This window comes from Strongylocentrotus purpuratus, unplaced genomic scaffold (assembly GCF_000002235.5).
Source record: "Strongylocentrotus purpuratus isolate Spur 01 unplaced genomic scaffold, Spur_5.0 spur5_scaffold_14, whole genome shotgun sequence".
Lineage (NCBI taxonomy): Eukaryota > Metazoa > Echinodermata > Echinoidea > Camarodonta > Strongylocentrotidae > Strongylocentrotus > Strongylocentrotus purpuratus.
In genome coordinates, this window is record NW_022145599.1 from 9741557 (window position 1) to 9768506 (window position 26950).

General features: G+C 40.2%; 1 protein-coding gene across 1 annotated transcript in view; it reads right to left on the minus strand.

Moving 5' to 3' along the window:
* Positions 1-2042: 2042 nt before the first annotated feature.
* The window catches only part of LOC105444521 (sacsin-like), a 31210-nt gene continuing 6302 nt past the window's right edge, over positions 2043-26950 (minus strand). Inside the window, exons 3-8 of the mRNA XM_030984989.1 lie at positions 26641-26712; positions 22084-22105; positions 21171-21253; positions 20532-20790; positions 18209-19768; positions 2043-17565 (exon numbers count right to left, since the gene is read on the minus strand). Coding sequence (XP_030840849.1) covers positions 3452-17565; positions 18209-19768; positions 20532-20790; positions 21171-21253; positions 22084-22105; positions 26641-26712 — 16110 coding nt within the window. The 3' untranslated portion in view covers positions 2043-3451. The remainder of the gene's footprint in view (positions 17566-18208; positions 19769-20531; positions 20791-21170; positions 21254-22083; positions 22106-26640; positions 26713-26950) is intronic.

Here is a 26950-nt window from a genome sequence, read left to right on the forward strand (position 1 = left end):
AAGTAACAGTGTATACAAATATATGTTTGCGAAATATACAGAATAAAATCATATACTCTTGCATTCAGTAGCTGATTGGTGTATTCTCTTTCCTACGTGTAATTAAATTACTGTAAATACTTCAAGTTCAGAAAGTGTCAGCAAACAATGTTATTTCTGTAGTTGAGATTCAAATTCTGTACAAACGTGCGATATATATATATGAATTCATCTTCTTAAATACATCCATAATTCAGGAGCTGAATTATATATTCACTTTTCATCGTGCAATCAAAATAATGTAAATACTTCAAGTAAAAAAAGTGTCAGCAAACAATGTTTTTTCTGCAGTTGATATTCAATTTGTGTACAAGCATGCGATATATATATATATATGTATATATGAATTCACCTTCTAAATACATCATTATGATTTAGTAGTTGATTTTCATTAAGTAGTTCATTGATAAATTCACTTTTCTCCGTGCAATCCAAATAATGTAAATACTTCAAGTTAAAAAATGTGGCAGCAAGCAATGTTATTTCTGCAGTTGATATTACACTTCTGTACAAACCGTGTAATATTTATATATAACTAAATATATTTATATGAATTCACCTTCTAACATACATCATTATCAACGCGTCCATAAAATATCTTTGTCAGTATATTTTGACGCAATAAACAACAACAACAACAACATTCCTAAGTCTTGCAAAAAGTAAAATGTCTTTCAATATTATTTTAATGATTGAAAGTTATACATGAAGTTCATTTAACATGTATAATTCAGGAGAATGAAGTACACCCCTCTATCTTGTCCAAACTCATCCATTTTAATAACATGATCTGGTAAGTTCCGTAAGAGCGAATTGCCATGGTAAAACTTTCGCATGAGTGAGGGGGAAACAAAAGATTTTTTCTCTGTCGCAATTCGGCTCAAATCCTGCAATGTACAGTAACGGGTGTATATCACAGGTAGACTATTTACAGTTAATATTTTTGTCAATGTTGTTGTGTTGAAATAGTACAACCTTCAAGTGTTTAATGAATAATGCGAAATTCTTCTATACAAAGATGCACAATATGCTCTCTATAGATGAAAGGATATGTGTCAATTAAGAATGATATATCAATAATATTACATTAGTGACAGTTTTCAGTACAAAATAGTATGTAATACTATGATATAATATGAAATCTTGAAGATAATACGGTTAAGTCAATCCATTGTATTGTGGCGCCAATGGCTTCATTATATTCTGTTGATAGAATATGTTGACGCAATCAGAACAGGTATATAATATGTACAAGTCTCGCAAACGATTATGTACAAAAGTAAAACATTATTTACACAAATTTCTCCATCGTATGACACTTGAATAAAAAAGTCATTCGTCGTTAGGACATTATCATATATCAATGCAACTTATGTATGTGAATAAGTCAGTGAGAATACAGTACATTCATAACTACCATATATTGTTATATTCTATAATTGCTGTTAACATTACAAAACATAAATTCACAAAGATTAGGATGTATACAACAAATCTGTAAAATATAACACTTCTTCTACAGTAGAGCAACAACTAAGAAAATGTGTATCACAGAAAGGGTGTACACTTAATAACAGTTTTGGCAAAACATATTATAATCTATCATAAATTCACAAAGATTAGGATGTATACAACAAATCTGTAAAATATAACACTTCTTCTACAGTAGAGCAACAACTAAGAAAATGTGTATCACAGAAAGGGTGTACACTTAATAACAGTTTTGGCAAAACATATTATAATCTATCATAAATTCACAAAGATTAGGATGTATACAACAAATCTGTAAAATATAACACTTCTTCTACAGTAGAGCAACAACTAAGAAAATGTGTATCACAGAAAGGGTGTACACTTAATAACAGTTTTGGCAAAACATATTGTAATCTATCATTAATTTTAATGATGAGGTATTCAGTATTGATTTTCTTTGTTTTAATGCTAAAAAAACATATTATTCGACGACAAAAGTGCCAGTAATATTTACATTTTAGTTTGTTTGTTGTTTTGTTTGATATCATTAATATTATGAATATATTCCTTTTAATCATAGATACAATTGTATTCGCAATTCAAAGCAAGAGAAACCACAATTTTCATTACACCAGTAGAAGATAGACATTTAAACTGAATAGCTATCATTAAATTTTCTCAGTGAGGGCCTAATAGATACGATTGTGCTGACATCACACATAAACTCAATAATATGGTATATTTTAAATGGTAAACAATTTCCGCAATATTCAATATTACGATCATTGATATCAAACGACACTATACTTAATTATACCTGTGTATTCTGATTCTGTACGGATGACATAACAAGACTATTTACGTTGCACGTTCAATGTTTATTTTTAATGACATTATAATACGCATCCGCTGTGTCAATCAAAATGTCTAGCAGGTAAAGGTATTGGTAATGTCTCTGTGATGTAGTGTGGGATAAAATTCCCATTTGTTCCAACACAAAATGATTAAAATTTCAATTAAAAAAAATATGTATGACTCAGATTGGTCTATTCTTGATTAGATGTTATCCATAATATTTTTGAGTAGTGCCCCAAGGGAGAAGGCAATTAGGAGAAAAACAGGAATTAATGATATCTTTGTACGCGACAAACGGGAGAGTTATCCGCAACTACGTCATAATCAAAATTATCACCAAACTGCTAATCATTTATTTCAAACTTTCGCCATTCTGTTTCTCTTATTTTTCTTTCATACAATTGAAGTTATCACAGGGGTTGGATCGCCCTTTAAATCAAACGTCAATGCATACGAATTAAAGTACTTCGTTTGAATGATGCATTAGTGAACGAAATATGATATCGACCAGAGTGAGAGGAACAAAAGGGCCTGATAGCATCAGTAATCAATTCATAAATCAACCGAATTTACTATTTGTATGGTTTTGAGTCGAAAGTGATAATAATAAGCAAATTCATGAATATAATCTGCGCAAAGGCAGATGAAGGTCAGACGAATATTGGATACGTGCTCATGAAAGTTATGTCATCATTATTCATGTATACACCGACGGTTATAATGAATACAGAAGGAAGAATTCTTCTCAAAAGAGCAAACAAATGTACAACCATGCCTTTGGCAGTGATAAATCTAATCTAAAGTGGGACAGGTCAATGTGTAAAAGATCTGTGGATATTTGGGGTCAAGTGTATCTTGTGCTAACTACGAACTGGGCTATTTCGCATGATTACAAATACTAATAGCGCTGTCATAAGTACATGTACATATCAACTCATTCAAATCTTCTCGCAAGAGTCACTAGAATATGGCCACTCACGTCTTTCTTCGATTCCACAATGCGGGTATGTCGTAATATGTGAAAGAAGTGGAAACGAAAGCGATATTTGTGTATACCTAGATACGTATACTTCGAACCTTGTGTTCATGATCTGGACGGAACCAATGATGTTTGAACCACTGTAATAATTTCACGGGTGAGCTGGATCATTTCCTCACCTTTGGATTGGTCGCTAAAGACCTCGTGAGGAATCTGTGAGGAGGCGCATCTATCTGGGTACCGAGGCCTTTGATCATCCACGAGAGAGCTGAGCTGGCACACGTTCTGGCGAAGTTCTGATGAGTTTAAGTGTTCACTCACGTCACGGGCTAGACCATCAATGCTATGGGTACTATCGTAACATCCTCTGATGGCAACTTGAGCAGCTTTGAGGGCCTTTTCTACACTCTGGTGGCACTTGTAAGCCACCCACTCTAGTGAAGGCTCATCATGTGGGTTAAGATCATGTTGGGCAGCACGGAGATCTTCTTGTCCCTGGCGTAGCCAACGGCGAGCATTGCGGATATCTGGTGATCTCGAAGCTTCAGTGAAGAAGCTTTTCCAGTTAGCTGATCTAGAACCTCCTCTACCCCTTCCTCCTCCAAAACCAAAACCAGCTCCTGCCCAAAATCCTGATGCAAATCCTCCGAAGTGAGTATACCGTCGTCTGTCTTCCCTTGCTCTCTGCTCAGCTGACTTGAAAAGGTCTTCATACGATGAACTTGTTTTTGAAAGACCCTTTTCTAGTCTTTGAAGTTCACTCTGGAGATGTTTGAATGCTTCGTCAAACAGTTCCTTCGGACCTTCTGGATGCTTGTCTGGATGCCATTTTAGCATCAATCGGCGGAGAGCCTTCCTTTTCTGCTCCTCTGGAAGCTGCCAGATCTCCTCCAATTCTGCGGTCACCTGTCGCTTTGCTTCTTCAACATCAGTCGGAAGAGATGATTCCCGATGACCAGAATGACACGGTCCACCATCATCTGAGTTTACTTTATCAGATGGAACAAGCTCCATACCTGATGTGGACTTCGGGATGTGAATCTTGTGCATGTCCAACACGTTGGCCTTTATAGGGCTGTCCTTTCCAATGTCGATGAGATAAACTGACTTGAGTGACTCGTTGCGTATCCTCTTGATCACTACTGCGTATATGTAATAGTCACTGTCTTCATCGGTTTGTGCGTACCCTACGTAATCGCCTTTGCTGAAAGACGTCCAGGGGTCGTGTTCTATGAGGTGGTAGAGTTGTTCTGGAATAGTACTTCCAGGTTTAGGCAACATGAAACTTGTGTCATCTTCCATTTTTTCTGCGACAATGCCGAACTTCGCTAGTGCTTTCGGGATAGTAGCTGGAGATTCTTGAGATAGCAGGATAGCCATATTATATCTATCCTCAAACACATTACCAAGGACTTGGTTGACATGGATTGCAACACCTAATAGTGTTTCCATTATACTTTTTCCTTCACTATGCTGAACAAACAGCTCATTATCACTGTTGATGAAGGAAGGTACTTCGGTTTCACTTCCTTCTATGTCTTGACCATTGATTTGCAGGATTGAATGTAACTGCTGCATACATGTAATCTTGAGTCCAGTTAGGCGATCTCTAAACTGTTTCCTGGTCTCCTCGGCAACTTCTTCCTGCCTGTTGTGCCTCATGATGGCGCAAAGCGCACTAAGAAACTCCTTGGACTGCAGGATTTGAAGTCTTCTTTCAAACTCACATGGATCGTTTCCAGTCAAGAAACACTTTTGCAAATCGTGACCAGTCTTGCTCAACATTTCTTTCACCTCTGTGCTTACTGCTTTCGGTTTCATACTTTCAGGAAGCATGGAGATAGCTTCTCGCGCGATTCGTTCGTGACTTTGAAAGATCTTGACGAGTGGGAGATTAGATCTAAGAAGTCGGTTTGTGTAGTGTTCGACATCATTCACTAGAAGGCGATCTGATCGTTCCAAGCTTTGCTGACACGAAGGTAGATACAGTGAGTGTCCGGGAACGAAAGCAGCAGCTATCTGTGCAGGGTTGGTCTTCATTAACTCTTCATAAAGGCCACACGTGGCCCTGTCTACCATGTTGACTACATTTGGGTTTGACCATGCACTCTGTCCCCTTTCGTAGAGGCTTTCAAGAACAAAAGCATATTGGCGAATGGAAGGTTTCACTGTTCCGCCAAGAATTTGAAATAACTTGAAGAAAGGAACCCACTTGTCTGGCAGCTGGTAGAGAAAAGGCTCTAGATTTCCTTCCATCGTACGTGATATCTGTTCTGCTTTGACTAAGCGATGCTCATCCTCGAGCTCCAAAAAGACGATAGGAACGTTTCGCAACTCATCTCTGATGATACAGCACCTTTCACAGGGATGTTCCTGAGAGCAGTTTTGTCCTGCGCACTCGGAGGAAACGAATGTCAATATTTTCTGTAGTACACTAGCTAGATATTCAGGGTGAGATATCTTCTTGTCATTCTTCTGTTGGAGTCTGTTACAAATATTCCGTAAATGCTGGACGACACTCATAAATTCAGGGTCTTGTGCAACGCCCATTTTCTCATGGATACTTATACCACAAGGGAAGCATTTCCCAGAAGTCGCATAATTTGGCAGGATGCTGTTGATTGACCATAACAGTTGTGTGTGTTTGAGATAACTTGATCCAGAATACCTCATGAGAGTTCCTTTCTTCATGAAAGGTGGATGAATAGATTTCATCTCTGTGCTGATCCCGTCACTCACAAGAAAGTCAACCATACCGACTCGCTTTAGGAAAGAAGAGTCTTTGTGAAGATCACATCTCCTTCTCAATTCCGACACAAGTGCATTGGACTTCTTTTTCATCTCCTTAAGGTCAGAGTGTGATACATGCACCTGCTGGGCAAAGGAGAGGAATAAGTCTCTGGTAATAACAACTTGTAGTCCTATTTCTCGAAGGAATGGAAGGCCTAAAGAAACTATGACGCGATCTGGTGGAAACCGGACCTTGTTCAACATTAGAGAAAATATCTCCACTTCTGGGTCATAGAAGTCCCCAGCCTTCAGCAATTCCCCATTTGCACCGGTTATGAAACGCAGGTGACTTAATCTTAATCTCTGACTAGCTACCTCCCTAGTTCCACTAAAGGACTTCTTTGGGTTATGATGGGGTAGCTCTTGTAGTAGTTGTTTGATCCGCACAAGATGTTCAAGACGACTGTTCTCGCTGAGTTGGTCAAAGACCGGCAGAATGTACTGTACATACACGTCAATCTCTGTTGTATCAGTCAATCCTAGCTTCTTGTATAGAGATTTAAGCGATATGTTGAACTGTAGAAATATAGCGCGAGTGGTACTAACCCATTTATCTTGTTCCTTTTTTGGAATCATACTTGGGAGGACAAGAACTGTGTCGAATTCTCTGATACTGACAAAGTCACCTGCAATCGATTTGAAGCAAGGCAGGCTCTTCAACCTCTGGAGATCAGCTTGGCTTTCACAGTTATTGAAGAATCTCAGGATTTCTTCATGTTGATCAGCATTGAGGTTTCTGAATCTCACAAAGTCTCTTTCTACCCAGTACATCAGAGCATCTAAAACCCTCGTGTTGTTGCCCATGTGTGCGACGAGATGATGTATTAATCTAGAATTGTCGTCGCGTAGAATGGATTTTTCGACCTTGTAGACGTTCAGTGATTTAAGTGCTGAGTATATTGGCCAGCATGTCTTTTCCGACTCGGTTGGTTCGACTATTATTGTTGAGGATAAACTGACAGGTGCCATTAGCTTAATTTCTTGACGATACGGAGCTGTTGTTTCTGTGACAGGTAATATCGCCCGATGGCGAAGTTCAACTCTGATATCGTCAGCAACATCAGTCCACCTTTTCGCCTCTGTGCAGAAGGATTCAAGAAGACTCCACAAACGTTCAAACCATTCAGATGAAAGGTGGTGCTGAAGCCTTAGTATTTCATCTGAATTACAAAAAAGATAAGGGTTGCAATCATCAAGAAGCGCAGATACTGCTCTCACATCAAGCTTACAAAAGAGATCGACATTTCGTGGTAGAGTGTGTAGAAAGTTGATATGTAGAAACCTATGACTCTGAGGAATGAAAAGATCACAGAATTCCGATGCAAAGACCCGCTCATCACGTGATAACTTCCTCAAGTTACCATCCTGAGTGAAGAGCAATGGTAGTCCGTGGAGACTGTCCCTAAAGTTAGATTGTGTTCCCTTTTTGCAGTAATCTATGAGTCCCTTCAGTCTCCCCTCGTCGTGGATCCTTGATTTTGAAAGTGGCATTGGTAATTGCCTCTGAAGGGGATTGTCTCCGCGAAGGAAAGACACCACATTTGAAGGTAAAACTTCAAGAACTTCATAGTTTCCTGATTCATGGTTCATGAATTCCTGATTGAGATGTTTGCATGCATTACGGAGACGGTGCATTACCCTCGTCGAAGACTCTAGTAATGGAAATGTGATTTCAATCAGTGTCTCCTTCAGTTTGTTCACATTTTCTTGATTCTCAGCCTTCAAGTAGCTAGGTAATGTGAAGTTGTCACTCATGTGGTTTGGCAGTGTGTTGAAATATCCCACCTTTGATTCGTCTGGTGGCTGCATGTGCACGACAGGGGTCTTCCATGTTAGGAAAAAGTCGCTGTTGTCATCATCTTTTCTGTATAGAGAAGGAAATAGCATCAGGGCTTTCGAGGCAACAATTTCGTATACAGTGGCTTCAAGCACTTCCCAGTACGGCCCTTTGTCGTTGGTGTTGGGAAAGAAGGTGTGGTATTTCTGAAGGAGTTTCAAAGTGTGAGCTTTCTGTTCGCATGACAGTGATCTTGACCATTTATATTTCGTGACAAAGAATTCCTGTATCCACAACAACAACTTCACATAAGCCGGTGCAATAACTTTCTGGATGACGTGACGGTTCCACTTTGTTTGTTCATCTAGTTTGCTGCATTCCCACAAGTGTCTTCTACTCTCATAGTCTAAGACGAAGTGTCCGTGCACGTGAACTGGAAGTCCCGTTGCAATTGGAAGGGGTAAGAAGCAGAAGGCCCTTCCTTTGAGTCCCACTCTTTTATCTGTCAGACAGGCAGCAAGAGCCCCCACTGGAAGTAGTTTGTATTTTCGCATTATGTTTACTTCAGCCGTGTCTGCACTTCCTACTTGCTGACATATCACCCAATCCTCATCTCTTCCTTTTCTTCTCAATTTCATCTGGTATATGACTTCTGCTGGTTCGGTTTGCCAGGTACCGCCATCCTGTTCTGCGCTACTGATATCTTGAACTTTGCGCAGGAAATCATTTTTCTTGGCACATTCAGTTGGGGTAATCTCTGCTTTGATAGCACGAGTAGAGCCAATAACTCCTGAGCTCGTTAGCTCTGAGATGCTGATTTTAGTGATGTTTTTCAGAAACAAAAGACTCTCAAATGCAGCATTCTCAAAGTCTTGTAGTAGCTTCCGAATCTCCTTTGGTCGCCATACGTTTTCACTGAGTGTTGAAGCTTCCTCCCGCAATGGAAAACGAAAAACAGTATAGTCCTGCTCTCCATCTGCAAGAATGTCTTCCAAGTAGCATTGAAAGGTATCTGGATACGAAGAACGCACACTGCCATTAACCCTTATCTGACGGCCCGGCTTAGTCGATGTTGCTCCAGGAATATACTTCAGCAGAGGGTCAAACATGCATAATCGTTCACCTTTGGAGATGAAACTTGGGCAATCCGTAAGTTGATACACCGCATTGAAACCGACCCCATAACGGCCTATCTTTTCCATATGATCAGCTTTGCTACCTTCTCCAAGATTCTGTATCCCACGAATATCTTCATCTGTAAAAGACTTGTCGTTGAAGACACAAAGAGCTGGACCCTGCAAAGCTTTCATGCCATCTCCTAGAAGTTTCTTTCCATTATGTGAGCGAGGATCGTAGGCAAAGTGGATTTGAGTTGCTCCAGCATCGTCTGCATTTTGAAGAAGTTCTTTCAGAATTGTTTCATCAGATGGGTATGATTCAAGAATCCGCTTGATACGGGTTGTAAGTTTCTCATGTTGGCCAAACTCTTCCCCTGGGAAACCCATATCGTATGACCGGAGCATCTGTTGTCGAACATCCTTCACTTTGAGCTTTTTTGCAAGCATGAAACTGATTTTCAAGTGACATTTGCGGAGTTTGACTTCGTCGTATTCAAACCAGTCAACGTCACTGTAGCAGAGATCTGATACAGGCCTCATGCACTTGTGCTCATCTGGGAGAAATGCATCGGGAGACCGTCTCTCATCATCATCATCTTTGAGGAAACTAGCAAGTCGATCGGCAGCTAAGATAGCAACCTCCAAGACCCCATCATCTAGAGGTTTCCCATTGCTATCCTCGTATATAGATTGGAGAACACCTTGATAGTCTCCGGCATAAAATTCCCTCTTCAATGCTGCACGTTTCAAAAGACTAGGATATTGTTTCAGGAACTGGGAAGCTTTAAATAGATACGGTGGAAGATCTCTGCCTCCATCGGCAACCATAGAGGCCACTACAAACTTGCGATCTACAAGAAAGAATGATTGATTCTGAAGAGCTTCGTTGGAGATATCAGGACTATTTTCTTTACAAGCAATTTCAACATGCTCGTAGACCGCTTCGCATATCATTTCTAACCGATGACCAGAAATGGATTCATTATTCATTTCGTAGTGACTACGAAAGTTCGAGAATTGCTTGAGTACATCTTTGACGGAGGGATATTTATTTGCAAGACCAAGAAAGTGCTCGACTTTCCTGGGAAGCTTCCACTCTTCTGATTCGTCCACAACGTTTGACGTGCTGCTTACCAAATATGTTTTAGAATGAGAGTACACATCGTTAGCAGATGCATAAGCACAGTCTGTTTCCACCCATGGTAGAGCTGGATCTCTGTTTCCCTCACACAAGATAGGCAAGAATGGTATACTGGCCAGCCGTTCTTTGAGGTTTTTCTTCCTATTCCAATCACTCCCCAACATCTCCGACAGATACTTCAGTACAGCATGGCATCTCGTTTGAGCTCCTTCCATACAGCTTGAATGCAGAATGTGAACAGTCTCGCATCGCTCGACGAAAATATCCTCATGAAGATAGTCTTTCATCATTCCTAGCTTAGTTAGTGACGCCAATGTGTTGATGTCAGTGAATTTTTCTCCCAGAGGGAAAACCTTATCAGACTCCGAGTACAAAGGTGCAACTTTGCCTTTCGGGTGTACTAGATCACAAGGTTTCCGCAGTTCAGTTCCTCCCTGTACTGGTATGCATTTCACATCTTTTAGTTTCTGCTGCAGTGTGTCTTCGCTTTTATTGAGTGCAAACAGAACCAGTTGGTTTCTGATGTTGTCCGGCACCTGACTGATTTGTGGGAGAAACACTTCATTGAAGAACCTGTTGAAATCATAAGTTCTCTTGAGAACTTCATCTATCAGCTCTACTCTTCTTATGGCTCTCCAAGTTTTCTCGGTCAATGACATCACTTCCATTGAGGGGAGATGGTCGCTTAGTACCTTTTTTACCACTTCATTGACTGATGTCTCTTTCTGAACTTCTTCACTAAGGAACACAACATTCGTGAACTGATGTGATTTGCCATCTTTCCAGAACAATGATGATTCACGACCATCAAACCCATGTACCATTGCCTTGTAGAAAGCATCAAACAGTGCTGAACATTCTGAATTCTTTGGTACGTCATCAATATCCGGCCACAATTCCTCAGGAGACATATCTGAGCCGTATGTGTCCTTCACTTGTTGAATAATCTCACCGTCAGACAACAGAGCAACGTACGCTCTGCATATCACATCTGCCAGAAGTATGTGATTCCATTTCTCAGAAATCAACCTTCCATCGGCCACTGGCATGTAAAGACTCCGTCGATCCTCTTTTACAGCGAAAGATCCGTTTATATGTACCGGGAGCATGCTGTTAATTGAGAGGGGAAGAAAGCAGTAAATCTTTTTCTCAAATGCAGACATTGGTGGTCTATGAAAAGGAAAGGCAATCGCACCTTCAGGTGAAAGTCCACACTCTTTGCCATCCGGAGATTTTGCAAGAGATGCTGCCTGTTCTGAAGTCTTGCATATCACTTTCACCAAGTCAAGGTCTCCACTAACTTCTCGTTTCAGTGACATTACTTCATTTCCCTTTGCAGTCATTGTGCAGTGGATTGATTCAGTTGAAATGACGGTAGTATCGTCCTTCATCCTCAGAGATCGCATGGTCTTCTGTATGGTGAGTAACTCCTCAGCCCTCGAAGGATCGCTAGAATTCTCAGAAAGGTAGAACAAGGCAACCTTCTTTACCTTTTTGGTGAACACCAGGAGGTTTTGTGATGATTCCCACATTTTCTGCATCAAGTCGATCATTTTCTCCCCATCGTAGCTCTCCTTGCATATTTGGCTTTTCTGTGCAGCTTCTTTAGAACGGAGGGGCAGTCTAAAGAGTGTTCCGTTGTAGTTGAATGGCTCATTTCCTCCACTGAAATCGAGCCCAAACACTCCCTTGAATGGCTTGAACTGATCTGGGAATCTCCGGAGTCGTTTGGAGCTATTCAATCTGAGACGTACACCGGGTTGACTCTTGTTCGGGAGAACGTTTCCAAGGTGTGTGGTATGAGGGTCGAAAAACTGCATGTAGTTCCTACTAACAAAACTTGGAACATCAGTTATACGGTACACCGAGTTGAAACCGATCCCAAACTTCCCAATCTTTTCAGCGTCTTTTTCTTTGGTGCGACCTCCAAGACAGAGAATGTTTTCAAAGTCTTGGTCTGTGAACACGGCATCGTTGTATACCCAAAGGGCTGGTCCCTGACAAGACCTCATTTCAGGATCGAATAGTTTCAGGTTTGCATTTTCGTTTTTTCTCATGTCGATGAGAAAGCGAACTTCGTGAGCTCCTGCATCTTCCGCATTCTGTATCATTTCGCTAACGATGGCGGTGTCCACATAGTTGTTCTTGAGAATATTCCACAAGCGCATAGTCAGGGGTTCATGCTGCCCAGCTGGTATGAAGCCCTGGAATTCCTCTGAATCCAGAAGAAGTCGACTGACAGGTCGGACTTGAAGGAATTTTGCAAGGTCCATGGAGATATCTGAATGAATCAAAGTAAAGTCTTCATCGTCATCCATCTCCTCATCGTCGGTGCTTTGTCTCAACCACTCTCTGTCCACGTATGCGCTCTCATCAACTGGAATGAGATGACATTCTCCTCTTTGCGATGGAACGAATAATCGTACCCGAGCTTCTTCTGAGAGCTCTCCTGTGGCATTTAGATGGTGAAGGATCTGCAGTACAAGTTGGCGCTGTCTTTGTTGGAAGATTACATTTGCTCCCGGGGCGTCACATTTGCTTTTGATTTCATGTAGTATTTCAACCAGAGCTTCCGAATTTGTGTCGATGTTTCTTTTGACTCCAAGCACTTCAAACAAATCCTTAAACGCACATGTAGTCTTAGGAATAGATGCCATGTAAGGAGCTATATCAAACGGAAGATTACCTGTACACATTTTCCTTGGTTCTGAAAAGCCGTTGCCATTCCATACACAACATTTTACTCGATCCAATATGCAGTTCCTTACGTTTGAATTACGCTGCCATTCTTCCCTCAGAAATGCATAAATCTCCTTGAGCATTGGTATTATGTCTGTTACATCTTGTTCTGTTCTGTCTGTGGCATACTTTACACAACGTTCTATTTGTGCTATGACGTCCGAGATCACTGGAGTGCGGTTTGTTATTCCGAGCGGAGTTAAAGCTGTGGAAAACAGACCATCTTGTTGAGAAATAAAAGACCTGGAAGCTCCAGATATTAGCACGGCTTGCTTCGTTTCTATCAAAATCTCTTGGGGAGTTGTCAGACGGGATGAAGTGTTCCCACACCATTCGATATCCGGTGGGTAATATTCTGGCGGAGACTGTTTACAAGGGATACATCGTTTGTTCATCATGAAATCTCTTACAGTGCTGCCGTCGACCAGTGAACGGTCAAAATGACCAGGGTTCTTCCCGAGGAGATCGAGTAAAGCTCTGGCCTTCTTGGGGCATTGTGTTTTCTCAACTAGATCAACACATTCTACCATTTCAACTGGAGTAACTTCATTCTGTCCTCGCATACCGAGGCGGTTGAAAGCTGGCATCAGATGAGCTGAATCGAATGGTGCACCTGGAAATACTCCCTGAAGCTCAAACAATTCACGGAGTGTAGGGTCATCTTGGCGCATGAGGGCGCGTGGTGTCTTTAGTTCGGCTCCTCCTAAGACGGTGATGCATTTCACATCTCGAAGTTTCTGATGCAGGTTACCGTTCATTTCAAGCGCAAAGAGAATGAGGTGATCTCTCAGATCCTGTGGCACTCTATCTAAATATGGCAGGAACGCTTCATCAAACAACCTGTTCAGATTGTATGTTCTAGTCTCTACCATATTACGTACACCTGCCCTCTCGAGTGCTTGCCACGTCTTCTTTGATAGCTCTATCACTTCCACCATACGGCCATTGTGACAGTACTCATTCAGATACGTTGCCAAAATCTGTAAACAGTCGTCCTTGATTCCTTTCATCGTTTGCAGTTCCTCGCCGAAAAATACTACATTGTGAAACTGACGAGGTTCGTCATTTGTCCAGAAAACTGCAGGTTGTTTGCCATCCAATCCACATATTATCGTTTTGTAGAAAGCATTAAACAGCCCTGAACATACTGAAATCTCAGGTACTTTATCAACATCAGGCCAGAACAACTCCGGCGATACATCTGTCCCGTATGTATTCTTGATTTGTTGAATGAATTCTTTGTCTGATAGAAGAGAGATATATGCTCGGCAAATCACGTCAGAGAGCAATATATGATTCCATCTTTCAGGAAAAGTCATCCCATGTGGTGTCGGTGATTGTAGACTTCTTCTATCTTCGTTAATGGCGAACGTACCATTCATGTGAAATGGAAGAAAGCTTGGAACTGACAAAGGTAGACCGCAGTAGATCTCCCCCTCGATTTTCTGCGAGTCTCTTACATTCATTGGGATAGCTACGGCAGCCTCTGGAGAAAGCCCATGTGACTTTCCTTCCTGAGACTGTGCAACAACTGATGCTTGTTTTGAAGTCTTGCATACCACTTTGAAGGTGTCGAAAGAATTTGGATGCTCCCGAATTCCTATTCCTTCAATTTTTGGCAACACTTCAGCTCCCCTTGAGGTCATTGTGCAGCAGAATGATTCAGTTGACACGACAGTATCATCATCCTTCAGCCTAGGAGAATGCATGGTCTTCTGAATGGTGAGTAACTCCTCAGCCCTCGAAGGATCGCTAGAATTCTCAGAAAGGTAGAACAAGGCAACCTTCTTAACCTTTTTGGTGAACACCAGGAGGTTTTGTGATGATTCCCACATTTTCTGCATCAGGTTGATCAGTTTCTCCCCATCGTAGCTCTCCTTGCATATTTGGCTTTTCTGTGCAGCTTCTTTAGAACGGAGGGGCAGTCTAAAGAGTGTTCCTTGGTAGTCAAAAGGCTCATTTTCTCCACTGAAATCGAGCCCGAACACTCCCTTGAATGGCTTGAACTGATCTGGGAATCTCCGGAGTGCTTTGGTGCTATTCAATCTGAGACGTACACCAGGTTGACTCTTGTCCCGGAGAACGTTTCCAAGGTGTGTGGTATGAGGGTCGAAACACTGCATGTAGTTCCTACTAACCAAACTTGGAACATCAGTTATACGGTACACCGAGTTGAAACCGGTCCCAAACCTACCGATCTTTTCAACGTCCCTTTCTTTGGTACGCCCTCCAAGACGGAGAATATTTTCAAAGTCTTGGTCTGTGAACACGGCATCGTTGTATACCCAAAGGGCTGGTCCCTGGCAAGACCTCATTTCAGGATCGAATAATTTCAGATTTGCATTTTCGTTTTTTCTCATATCAATGAGAAAGCGAACTTCCTGAGCTCCTGCATCTTCCGCATTTTGTATCATTTCACTAACGATGGCGGTGTCCACATAGTTGTTCTTGAGAATATTCCACAAGCGCAAAGTCAGGGGTTCATGCTGCCCAGCTGGTGTGAAACCCTGCAATTCCTCTGTATCTAGGAGAAGTCGACTGACAGGTCGGACATGGAGGAATATTGCAAGGTCCATGGAGATATCTGAATGAATCAAAGTAAAGTCTTCATCGTCATCCATCTCCTCATTGTCGTTGCTTTGTCTCAACCACTCTCTGTCCACGTATGCGCTCTCATCAACTGGAATGAGATGACATTCTCCTCTTTGCGATGGAACGAGTAAGCGTAACCGAGCTACTTCTGAGAGCTCTCCTGCGCCGTGTAGATGGTGAAGGATCTGCAGTACAAGTTGGCGCTGTCCTTGTTGGAAGGCCACGTCAGTTTTTGAATCGTCACATCTTTTCTTGATCTTATGCAGTATGTCAACCAGAGCATTGGAGTTTGCCGCCATGTTATTTTCAACTCCTAGTGCTTCAAACAAGTCTGCAAATATAATAGTAGATTGCGGAATAGATGCCATGTAAGGAGCTAGGTAAAATGGAAGTTTTACTGCACACATTTTGCTTGGTTCCGAAAAGCCACTTCCATTCCAGATACAAACTTTAGCTCGATTAAGGATGAGGTTCTTGGTGTTCTTGTCCTTGCGCCACGCTTCCATTAGAAATGAATAGATCTCCTTAAGCATTGGTACTATATCAGTAACATCTTCCCCAGTTCTGTCTTCTGTATACCTGACACAGTGTTCTAACTGTGTCATGACGTCCGAAATTATGGGAGATGGGATATTCATTCCAATCTTTGTGTAGACTGTAGAGAAACGACTCTCGTCCTCCTGGGAAGTAAAGCATTTTGAGGCTCCACATATCAGTACAGCTAGTTTCTTTTCTCTCAGAATTTCGTGGGGAGTTGACAGTCTCGTAGAAAGATTACCATACCACTCAATAGCTGAGGGGTAATACTCTGGAGGAGACTGTCTGCAAGGAATACATTGCTTCTGTTTCATACGATCAATGACAGATCTTTCGAGAAGGCTTTGGTTACTTGTGAGGAGCTCTAGTAGCGTTCGAGCCTTTTCTGGGCTTTGAGATTCAGCAACCATCTCAACACATGTAATCAACTCGGATGAAGTAACTTCACTTGGTCCACGCATGCCAAGCTGTTTGAAAGCTTCTATGAACTGAGGTGAGTCAAATGGTGCAACTGGAAATACTCCTTGAGAGGCAAACAGTTCGTCAAGCAATGGATTCCTTGGATCAAGGAGTTTACAGGGAGACAATAAAGAATTATTCTTGTTGGGGATGAATTTCATATGACGCAGAATGTCTACGCTGGACTTACAGTTGATCTTAATATCTTCCCAGTGCTCCATTATCCACTGCAAGACAAGTTGTTCTTCTTGCTTCGTGTACAACTGCCCTTCATGAACTTCTTCCAAGACATTCATTATCACCTGATATTTTGATAATGGACAGACTTCTAACTTCTGTAGCAGACATTTAGACTTTATTCTTCCATTGATCAAGAGCCCCTTGAGCTTCAATGGAGCAGGAATATCGTCTTGGCAACATTCGATGTACCCTTCGCATTGTTCAATGGTGACTAAAGGTATCTTTGCATTTCCGGTTCCATCGACTCTTTCAAATAGTGGTAGACAACTTAGAAGTTTCTTTCCATCATGGGAGAGTTTTGCCTGTGCAAGATATTCCACAAGGACATCTCTATCACCGGTGGAGAAGGAATGTAATCTCTGGATCAGTAGTTCATCATCTGAAAGCAGAAGGCATTTAACTACCCCTTCTGGTGTTGGCATCTTGATATATTCGTCACGCATGACAGCTGGATGGCGGAGAACATAATCAGGACAGTTTGTGACTGTCACTCCAATCTGTTGTAGAATTTTTGCCAGATCACTTGTCAATGTGAGACTTTGGTGACTTCTCTGGATAATTCCCGACTTTGGGCACAGTGGTAGTAATCTTCTACCCTCACCATCGGCCTCAACCAACGGTACAAGATGGATACCTTCAAAGAGAATTAACTTACTTGAACTCTCTCTGTACAGCATTGACCAGACATCTTCAAGCCATGTATTTAGAGAAGGCTCTTCTGTGTCTTGTACCCAGGTCCCTTGATCGTCTATCCGAGTTTTCAAACTGGTCTTCAAGAGCTCTGCTACTGCATCAAGGGTTAATGCTTTCAGCTGATAACGCCCATCTGCACATGAAATTAAGAATAATTACAATTGTTAATTTATTTACACAAAAGTTAATCGTTTCTGTATTTGCTATGCCTCTATTGTTGAAGTTATTCGATAAACTGTCAATAAAGGTTATGAAAAAGATTCCCATTAGGTCGTATTTGGCAGCACTTTTAAATAGTAGGAAAATATAAGAATTAAGTTTCGACGATGCCCGACTAAAGAATTCAGGCTATGCACAATCCGTTCAAATATTTTGCCCATTTTTAAAAGTTAATCTATCCAAACTGCAACAATGAATGTACTTTTGTGATACAATCTAGTAAATCGAACGAAAACAAATCAAAGAAATGTGCTTGCAGCAGTTTCTACAGGAAAGTGGTTGACACTTCGCCTCCCCCCATATATCAGTGGACTAACTCATTCCATTTTAAGGATTAAAACCTGATTTTCAGATACCTAGCTGTATACTTTCTATTCGAAGGAAAAATATCTAAATAGAATTGTGACGAAATTAATATAATCATTCCAGCTGTAATTAACAATCTCTAATTTTATTTCAAATGAGGCCACGTTCAATCATAATCTATGCTGCTGAATTTCTCATCTTAACCCAAGGTAATTCGGTTAGAGGATAAAATAATGAAAAACAAAACACACCCATATTGGACAGGAGTTCATGAAGCGGCTTGTCCTCTGGTACCGTTCTGATGAATTGATGATATCCTCCTGGTACAAGCTGCCGGTTGAACTTGGTGGTTGGTAGGTACACTTTCTTTTCATCAGAACTCGAGAAGAAGTCAAAGCTTCCGTCATCGAGAGGAAGAAGACATAATCCTTCCAGATCCTGTCTCGCGTCCTCCCGCAAGATGAACTTAAGGACCAGAAGCTTCTCCTCAGCATTAAGCTTGGTCAAAATCGCAGGATCTTCACGGAGGCAACGGCAAAGGCTGGAAGCAGAAACAGTGGATAGCTGAGGTTTGTAGAACTTCCTGATGGCCTGTCTGCACACATTGGGAACCCTTGCGTGTGCAATGCCTTTGATGTCGAAGCACTTGAGGATGACCTGTTCCATATCTTCATCCACTTTCAACTCGTTGAAGTGGACGTCGGCGATGTTCATCCACCCATTGTTGTCGCTATGTATGATAGTTTCCTGGAAGAGAGCATTGTAGAATGGTTCCAAGAGAATATCCCAGTTTCCACGAACCTCTTCTTGATCTGGCCACGATCGATAGATGCAATCGGCGGTCACGCTGTCCTGGGAGGTGTGAATACTAATGGCGTATTTGATCGCGTCGACATATACAAGTGGAATAAGTTCTCTCACAAGAAGTTGGTTCCATTGTGCTAGAGTGTCCGTTTGGTCAGGTCCGGGCCACTTGATCCCGCGGCGATCGCTATTGACAGCAAAGAATCCATGCACGTGAACTGGTAAACCCGTCCGACTCTCCTCACCAGGTGGCAGAGGAAGAAAGCAGAACACTCTACCAATGTTGTTATTCTCTGCTTCACCTGATACATTGCTTAGTTCTGATGAACTCACGGGAATAGCAACAGCTGCCCAAGGGAGATAACTTTGCTTCTCGGCCAAATCGGAAAGCTCTAGAGACATGCTATCACCCGCGATATGATGACTCACAACCCAGCGTTGTGCCTTGGATGCCTCCGGTGTTTCGGTAGTGAATGTCACACAATCAATCAACTTGATTGGCCCTCTGCGCCCACTGACATCAGAGCAGTAAGTTTCTAGACGCGAAGAAAATTCTTTTCCCGGTGGATGTGTTTTTGGATCGTGTTCCCTTCGAACTCGTACAACAAGTGATGGCTCTTGCAGATCGTATGGCCTCTTTAACACCTCGATGTTATTCAAAGAGCGCAAAAAGAGCATAGCAACGTCAGCATCGGCTCGAAAAGCCTGGAGAAGCTCGCTTAATTTGCCTTCATCGCTGTATATTTTGTCACTTAAACTATTTGCCGCATGCCGCAGAGGAAATCTAAACAACGTGCCGTCGAAATATCCCGTAGAAATCCCTCCTGTTACTCCGGGAAATATGTTGTGGTAGGGTTGAAACTGGTCTTCGTACTTCGAGAATATGTCGCTGTCGGATCTGAGACCAAATTGCCATCCAGTTTTGACTCGACCACGCTTGTCAAAAAAATGTTCCTCTAATGGATCAATGAATGCCAGCTTTTGGTCGCTCATGATGCTCGGTAAATCTGAAAAGTAATCGAAAGGGTGATAAGTATAAAAGTAATGAAACAATAATGCTTGCAATGCTAAAAAAAAGTATATAACACAATCCAGGTGCATCCCCCTCCACTTTTGATTGTGTGTGTATGTTTTGGAGGAACCCCCCCTCGCCCCTCAATTTTTTAAATTTTTGTTTTAATTAAAAAAAATAAATAAAAAAAAAGAATTGTGCTAATGGGTGACCCCAAAAAGATGACATTACCCACCCACCCCTCCCCCCCCCCACGGAACGAAATATCGATCGGCCAATTTTTCGAATTTCGGGACAATTTTTTTTTTTTAAATGTGCTGTTAACATCTTTTTTCAGCAGCTTTGTCTGAAAGGACTAAACTCGCCAGTAACTACTATTATCAACTATTACTATTTTGAATATGCTCTGACTTTCCAAACTCACTTAGTTTCATCTTAGAATAGCAAGTAATCACTTCACCTTACAAAGATAAACCACTTTCCATTTAAAAAGAACGCACATTTCAATAGCCAATAGGCGCCGGGAAACAACTCCAGAGTATCAAGACATCTCCCTCAGGAGGGGGCTAAACTACACTGATCTATAACGAAACGACTTTAAAGGCTCTTTATTTGCGGCACAGGCAGGGGGTGGGGTGGTATCACCAAAGAAAAATATTTTGAGAATATTAACTAGGTCATTATGGGAAGGTGTCTATATGTTGTGTGCCTCCATTTTTTCATATATGTATCTATTGGTATTTTAATATCGTTCTCACCTGTTATGTGGTACACGGAATTGAATCCAATGCCGAAACGTCCAACCTTCAGACGATCCGTCTTCTTCTTGCTACGGGCAGGCGTCCGAATCCCATCCCAGTCGGCTTGCTTGAACTTGGCATTGTTGAAGGAGTAGAGGGCTGGACCCTGGTAAGGTGCTAGAGAATCTAGGTACAGTGTCTCGGTCCCATGGTGCCTTACGTCATACAGGAATTTGACAGTATCTGCGCCGGCATCCTCGGCGTTCTGAACAAGCTCCTGCATAGGCAAAGCAGCGCCATTTTACTAGGGCTTGGGCTCTTTAAAAAAAAGTCTATGACCATGTACACTAAACTTGTTTTCTACATGTTTCTTTAATACCTCAAATTAATTGTAATCCACCATTCCCAACCCCTCCCTTTCCGGGATCGGCCTATGTAAGAAGTTAAGAACATTACTGACTCGTAAATTTTTGTTATAATTTCTCATAAGTGCCGTTTCACCTTCTGATAAGTGCCCCTTTTTTCTTTCTAATAAGTGACCATTCCCCTTCTTCTGAAGGGGATGGGTGCCCCAAATTTCATATCTTGAGTAATCTTGAGTAATTTAATGATCCTTCTGCGAATCGTAGTATAACTAACAAGTAGTGAAAGGTTTACCTTTATGATCTGGCCGTCACTATATTCTCTTAAAATGGTCCTTAAGTAGTCTACTAAAGGTGGAACGGATATCCCGAAATCATCTGGAAAAAAAGAGAAGAGAAATTGTGTAATGTTTTGGATTATAATTTTCTAATATACCCGGTCATAAGTAAACAAAAGCAAAAAACAAAAACAAAAGAAAAACAAAAATAAACTTTTTTGTATCCCTTATTCTAGAAAATAGTGTTTCATAGAATGTTTGCGATATTTCGGCATATAACCTGAAGAAAAAGGAAAAATGCCTCCCCCCTTTTTTTTGGGGGGGGGGGGAATGGGGGGTACTAATTTTTGTTTTAAGACAAAAAAACGCAACCCCCTCCCAAATCCCTCTCAAAACCTTTGTAGAAGAGCTGACTGGGATGAAGTTACATGTTTCTGAGTAACCTTATTAAATGCTTTATTGGATACGTACTCCTAAGTAAAAAAAAAATTACTTTTGATTTAGTGTTTGAATACACTTACGCTTATTTATTCAAACCTTCCCAATATGTTTTTCAAGTAATAGTCTGAAGTGCAGTTAAAATGGTCTCTTGTGGTGCAATCGATGCCAATTTTTCTGGGAATGATTTCATGCATGTGAACAGAATTCTACGTTTCAACTTTTATATTGTAATTGACATTAATAAATACATCTGTTATTATATATCATGATGACTCTCATTTGAATAATGCCATAACAATAAAAGAAACAATAAAACAAAGTTCACCGAGATAAGCAGAGGTGATGTTTTGAATTCAACCTCTCCGCCTTTCATTGACGATATGGACCTAACCAAGATAGATATGTTTCATTTTACTAATCTAAAATTGGTCATTTGAAAAACATTTTGAAGGCGTAATTCTTGAATGTGTTGAAATAAATTGTACTCACGGTCATCGTCTCCTCTCTTTGCCTGTGCATGTGAATAAAAACGAAAACAAAAAGATGAGGAAAAAAGAGAATAAACCAAACCAGCATTTTACAAAAAATAGTATTTTCGAAATGATATTTCAAAGAAAACTTGAACCACCGTTGTGTCACATGAAAGAGAATTAAATCATCTACATTTTGTTACCAATTTTAATAGAACATCGAAATTTGTAAGTGAAAAAGCGTTTTGGTGATTTTTTTTTCTCACAAAAAAGGAATTTTATCGAACAGATTCTTTTCCATATATCAAAATCAGATAAGTGTATTTTAATAACTTTTAAGGAATTCGCCCATCTATAAGGAGAGGTTCATATCGCTTTTCAGTGAAAATTAGAGTCCCAAAGTTATTGACTGCTTTGTGTACTACTGTATTGACTATTGAGGAAGTGTTTGGTGTGTTTAAATCTAGTTTTAAAGATAAATTTCAATTCCATCACCATGGGTCTGTTGTCTTATGATGGAAATTTAATTACCTTTAAGTTGATATCAATTCCGTTGAGTTATGGAATGTATAACATATAGCATGTGGGCCTGAATGTGTTTTTGTGCACAACTGACTTTTTAAATTTTTAAAAATCTGGGCCTGTACGGTAGGTCAACGGTGACATATTTTATGTACAAAGTAATTCACAATGTTCCAATATGAGTGTTGAGTGTAATTGATAATTACTTCTTCTATACTTTGTGACGTGTCAGAAATTTGGGGATGGTCAGTAGCCCCCGCCCCCTCCTCTTCATCGACTATTCTTTGACCCTCCCTCCTATTGGTGGGATTAAATAGAGTTTTAAAGGGGAAGTCCACCATGATATCAAGCTGGCTTTTATAGCAAAAAAGTGAGAGGTACATGTCAGTGAAAGTTTGAGCAAACTCTGATTTAAAATAAGACAGTTATGAATTTTTGAAGTTGCGATCAATCAAACACAAATCGGCAACTCTGTGACGTATCTTTCGAGGTCCCCTCCCATTTGCTCTGTACTGAAAAAAATCATGAATTTCTATTTCTGCCCAACATAAAAAATTTCCAGTCACACATGCACTATACATATAATTATTGCAACTATGTTTGTATGCAACCCCTTTATAAACAAATATATTCCCTCATCAAGGCGGGAGGAGAGGGGCACGACTGTCCATTTCCACATGAATACGACCGAAAGGGCCGCCGTTTCGGAAGCCCCTCCAACTTTTTTTCTCTTACCTCTGAAATATTGTGTACTATTATAAAAATTTATTGAATAAACAAGGTGTACTTACTTTGTAAAGTAGTGGAAATTAACACCAAAACTAGGCATATTTGACTTTGGCCCTACGATTAAACTGTTATACATAAGGAAATTAATATCGATCCCGTTGTGAACCCTGTGAAAAGTGGCTGGAAGGCTCACGAGATAATTATCATTATCATTATCATTATCATTTTCGGTATTACTATTATTATTGTTATTATCATTATTATTATCATTTTCGGAATTACTATTATTATTATTATTATGGGTATTATTATTATTATTATTATCAATTATAATTATCTTTTAGTTCATTATCATCATAGGTCTCGTGGGCTGTCAGTCTCATGTTTAATTATTGTCATTTGAACCGCGTGCAATCATATAAATCTTTTCGGGGTGTTTTTTTGTTTATTTGTTTATTTCGTTTTGTTTTTTATTTTACTATTTCTTGAATAACCATGATTAGCAGGGGCAGATCCAGAATATTGTGGGGTGGCATATGGAAACGTTGTATCATCCGCTCAATCTGACTTGCGTGCATGAAAAAGTGAAGTTTTCTAAAATGTGCGTTTCTTTCCAGCATTGGGGCGCCCGGAAGTCACTCGCGTAAAATTTCATAAAGTATAATATAAAAAGACCATATGCAAATTTTCTGTACTTTTGTCGGAAAAAATACATTTATCCAGCACAATGTCGTCTCTTTTTGCGTTGGAGAAGAGCAAATAGTGAGTTTCAATCACACTTTGGCCGCTCTCGCAAGCTCTCACTCGTTCCACTGTGGTCAAGAGACTTTGGGGCAAGCGGTTAATGAAAATACTAATCGTTAGCTTTCTTCTGGTATCAAACTTGTTTTGATTGATTGTATAATTTTGTCGGAATAAAGGAAACAAAAAGGCTCGACCAATAACTTATCAGCGTCTGAATGGACCTTTTGACCTTGAATTTCCTGATGCAAGCGCACTAATGTCGTCATATTTGCTAAATAGGTGTCTTTTATCATGAAATGAGACACTTTCACAATGTTTATACATCTTTTTTGTAATTATTAGTAAGATATAACATATTTTTTCTGATATCACTGAAGTTTTGGGTTTTATTTAATGAGTAATTTTAAAATAAGACCCATTTTACTGTTTTGATTTACTGGATCGTACCATTAAAGTCGCAGGGTAGAAAGATGCATTTTCCAACAGCGCCAAATTTAATTTACGTTCCGACATTCTGTTAAATGGTTTCGTGTCGTTACGAATCTACTGCTTTCTGCTCCAACAAACGTCCACATGCGGAATCGTTTATCAACTAAATTATTCAAATTTATGGATGCTTCCTAGCTTCCCAGGTGTTTGTGTTGCTGTTGAAGCATTTCATTCACCTGCTATCATTCTTTGTACTCCAATTGCCAGAACGTAAATTTCATTTTGGTTTTATATTTTCATCGGAGTCGTTTATCAACTATATGTATTCAAATTTAAAAATGCTTCCTCCCCAGGTGTTGGTGATGTTTATGCATTTCATTCACCTGTTATTATTCTTTGTACTCCAATTGTTAGAATAGAAAATGCATTTTGGTATAGTTTCATGCAATAAGTAAGTCAATAAAAGAGTATGTTCTGCACAATAAAAACAATGTGTGTCCCTATTGTACAATGTAATGTGTCCCCTCATTTTGTAATAGTTAATTTACCCGTTCACATAATGGAACTGCCTGCCCAATGAAGCCGGTGGCCTGTGACCCCTGAGCACTCAACACCGTGTGGGAGTCAGTTCGTGGTCAAATTCTTTTATGAGACAATTCCGAGCAAACGTTTCCATATGTGGGGAAGGGGGTGGGGTGCAGTTCCTAAAATCTCTGACAAGCAAATTTAAAAAAAAAAAGTTTTGACATGTAAGCAACAAATAAAAAGATCATCTTTCAGGTGCATTTGTCGCCGAACATTTCAAGTAATTAAGCACAGTTGGGGCAGAGACCGGTTGTGCTGCTGTGCTCCAACCCCCCCCCCCCCTTCCCCCAATCTGCTAGTAGGGCGCTTTCGCAAGCTGTATCACCGTTATTCTCCCGTCGTGTTTGCTTCCGTCGTGTTTGCGAAAGCGCCCTAGTGTAATAATGATACTGCAAGTACACATGTTTTTACAATTTTCCATAACATGACGGCATGTGATTGCGCAACCGTTCATACTGTCATCGCGTGATAAATTTGGTATTGCGAAATACATGCCCATGTATCGGAATGAGTCGCGTACGATTAGTATTTATTATTTTCATAAGCTAAATCTCCCACCACTATTCAATGACATGTTTAAGGTAAATTCTTCTTTCCATTCTTATGAAACAAGGAACATATCCACTTTGCACGCACTTCATTAACCAAACATATTCTCCGTTTCCAAGGTGTCCATGGATGGAATGATGTTAAAAGCAGTACAACTTTTACAAGGATCAAATATTTACGTAAACAGTTAATGTTTGCGCGAATGCTGTGTACTGAGAAAAAGCTTCTTTACGTTCTTCATTTTTCTTTAAGCTTTTATTGTTTTCTATACTCTCTCTCTCTCTCTCTCTCTAACTTTCTAACTCGTTGTCCCTTTTCTTTTTCTGTAAAGCTGTTCTGTGTGTGCTGTATGTAACATAAGCTGATGAGTGTGTGTGTATGTGTGCGTGGTTATGTGTGTACGTGCGTGTACGTGTGTGTGTGTGTGTGTGTGTGTGTGTGTGTGTGAGAATACGGGTGTGGTATAAGGTATTGGAATGAATAGGTTTATATGGATGTATATTTTATATTTTATTGTTAATGCCTGGAGATTATAAATATTCAAATTTCTTTTGAGCTCAGTTAGTTCCTTATATTTGTAGTCAGCCTCTCCTAATAATGTTGTTATCCTTCTTAGCGGTCCTTCCAATGTATTTTGTATTTGTATTTATTATGTCATTATTATGTGGGGGAAAAATAAAAATGAAAGATTAAAAAATAAGGTAGGCACTATTGGGGCAGAGACCGGCTGTGCTCCCCCTATCTGCCAGTGTAATTATGAGACCGCAAGTGTACATTTTTTTTTTAACAATTGTCAATTTCATAGAACTATGATCGAAAAATATAATAGAATAGATCAACAGCGCATGCAAATGCATTAACCGCTATGAATAAAGAGTATTATTCAAATCATTACATCGTGTTTTTCATGTAATATTGACCCATCCTAAGTTTCACTATCTCTTATTTCATATTAACAGAGCTGTCAAATACTAACAATTTATCAAATATCCAGCCTTAACAAACAGTTTAAGCTCACCTTTACTTCATCTCTCTCATCCTTCAAAAGGAGCTCCTGGGCTTTCCTCTTTTGGCCCCGTCTTTCACCTGCCTACATAACAATGAGAAAAATAACCAAAACATCGCAAAAGTTAGGTACATGTGTTGTATTTATATTTAAATATAAATATAATTCCTACGAAAAGTGGATTCAACCGAGTGGAATCAACAGTAAACGAATCATCATAAGCTCCGAAAGAGTAAATTGCTACTCCATGTCATGGTTGTATTAAAGAGCAACACTGGCGAATAATTGGTGCTAAAATTCAGCAACAATTATTGCTCAGATA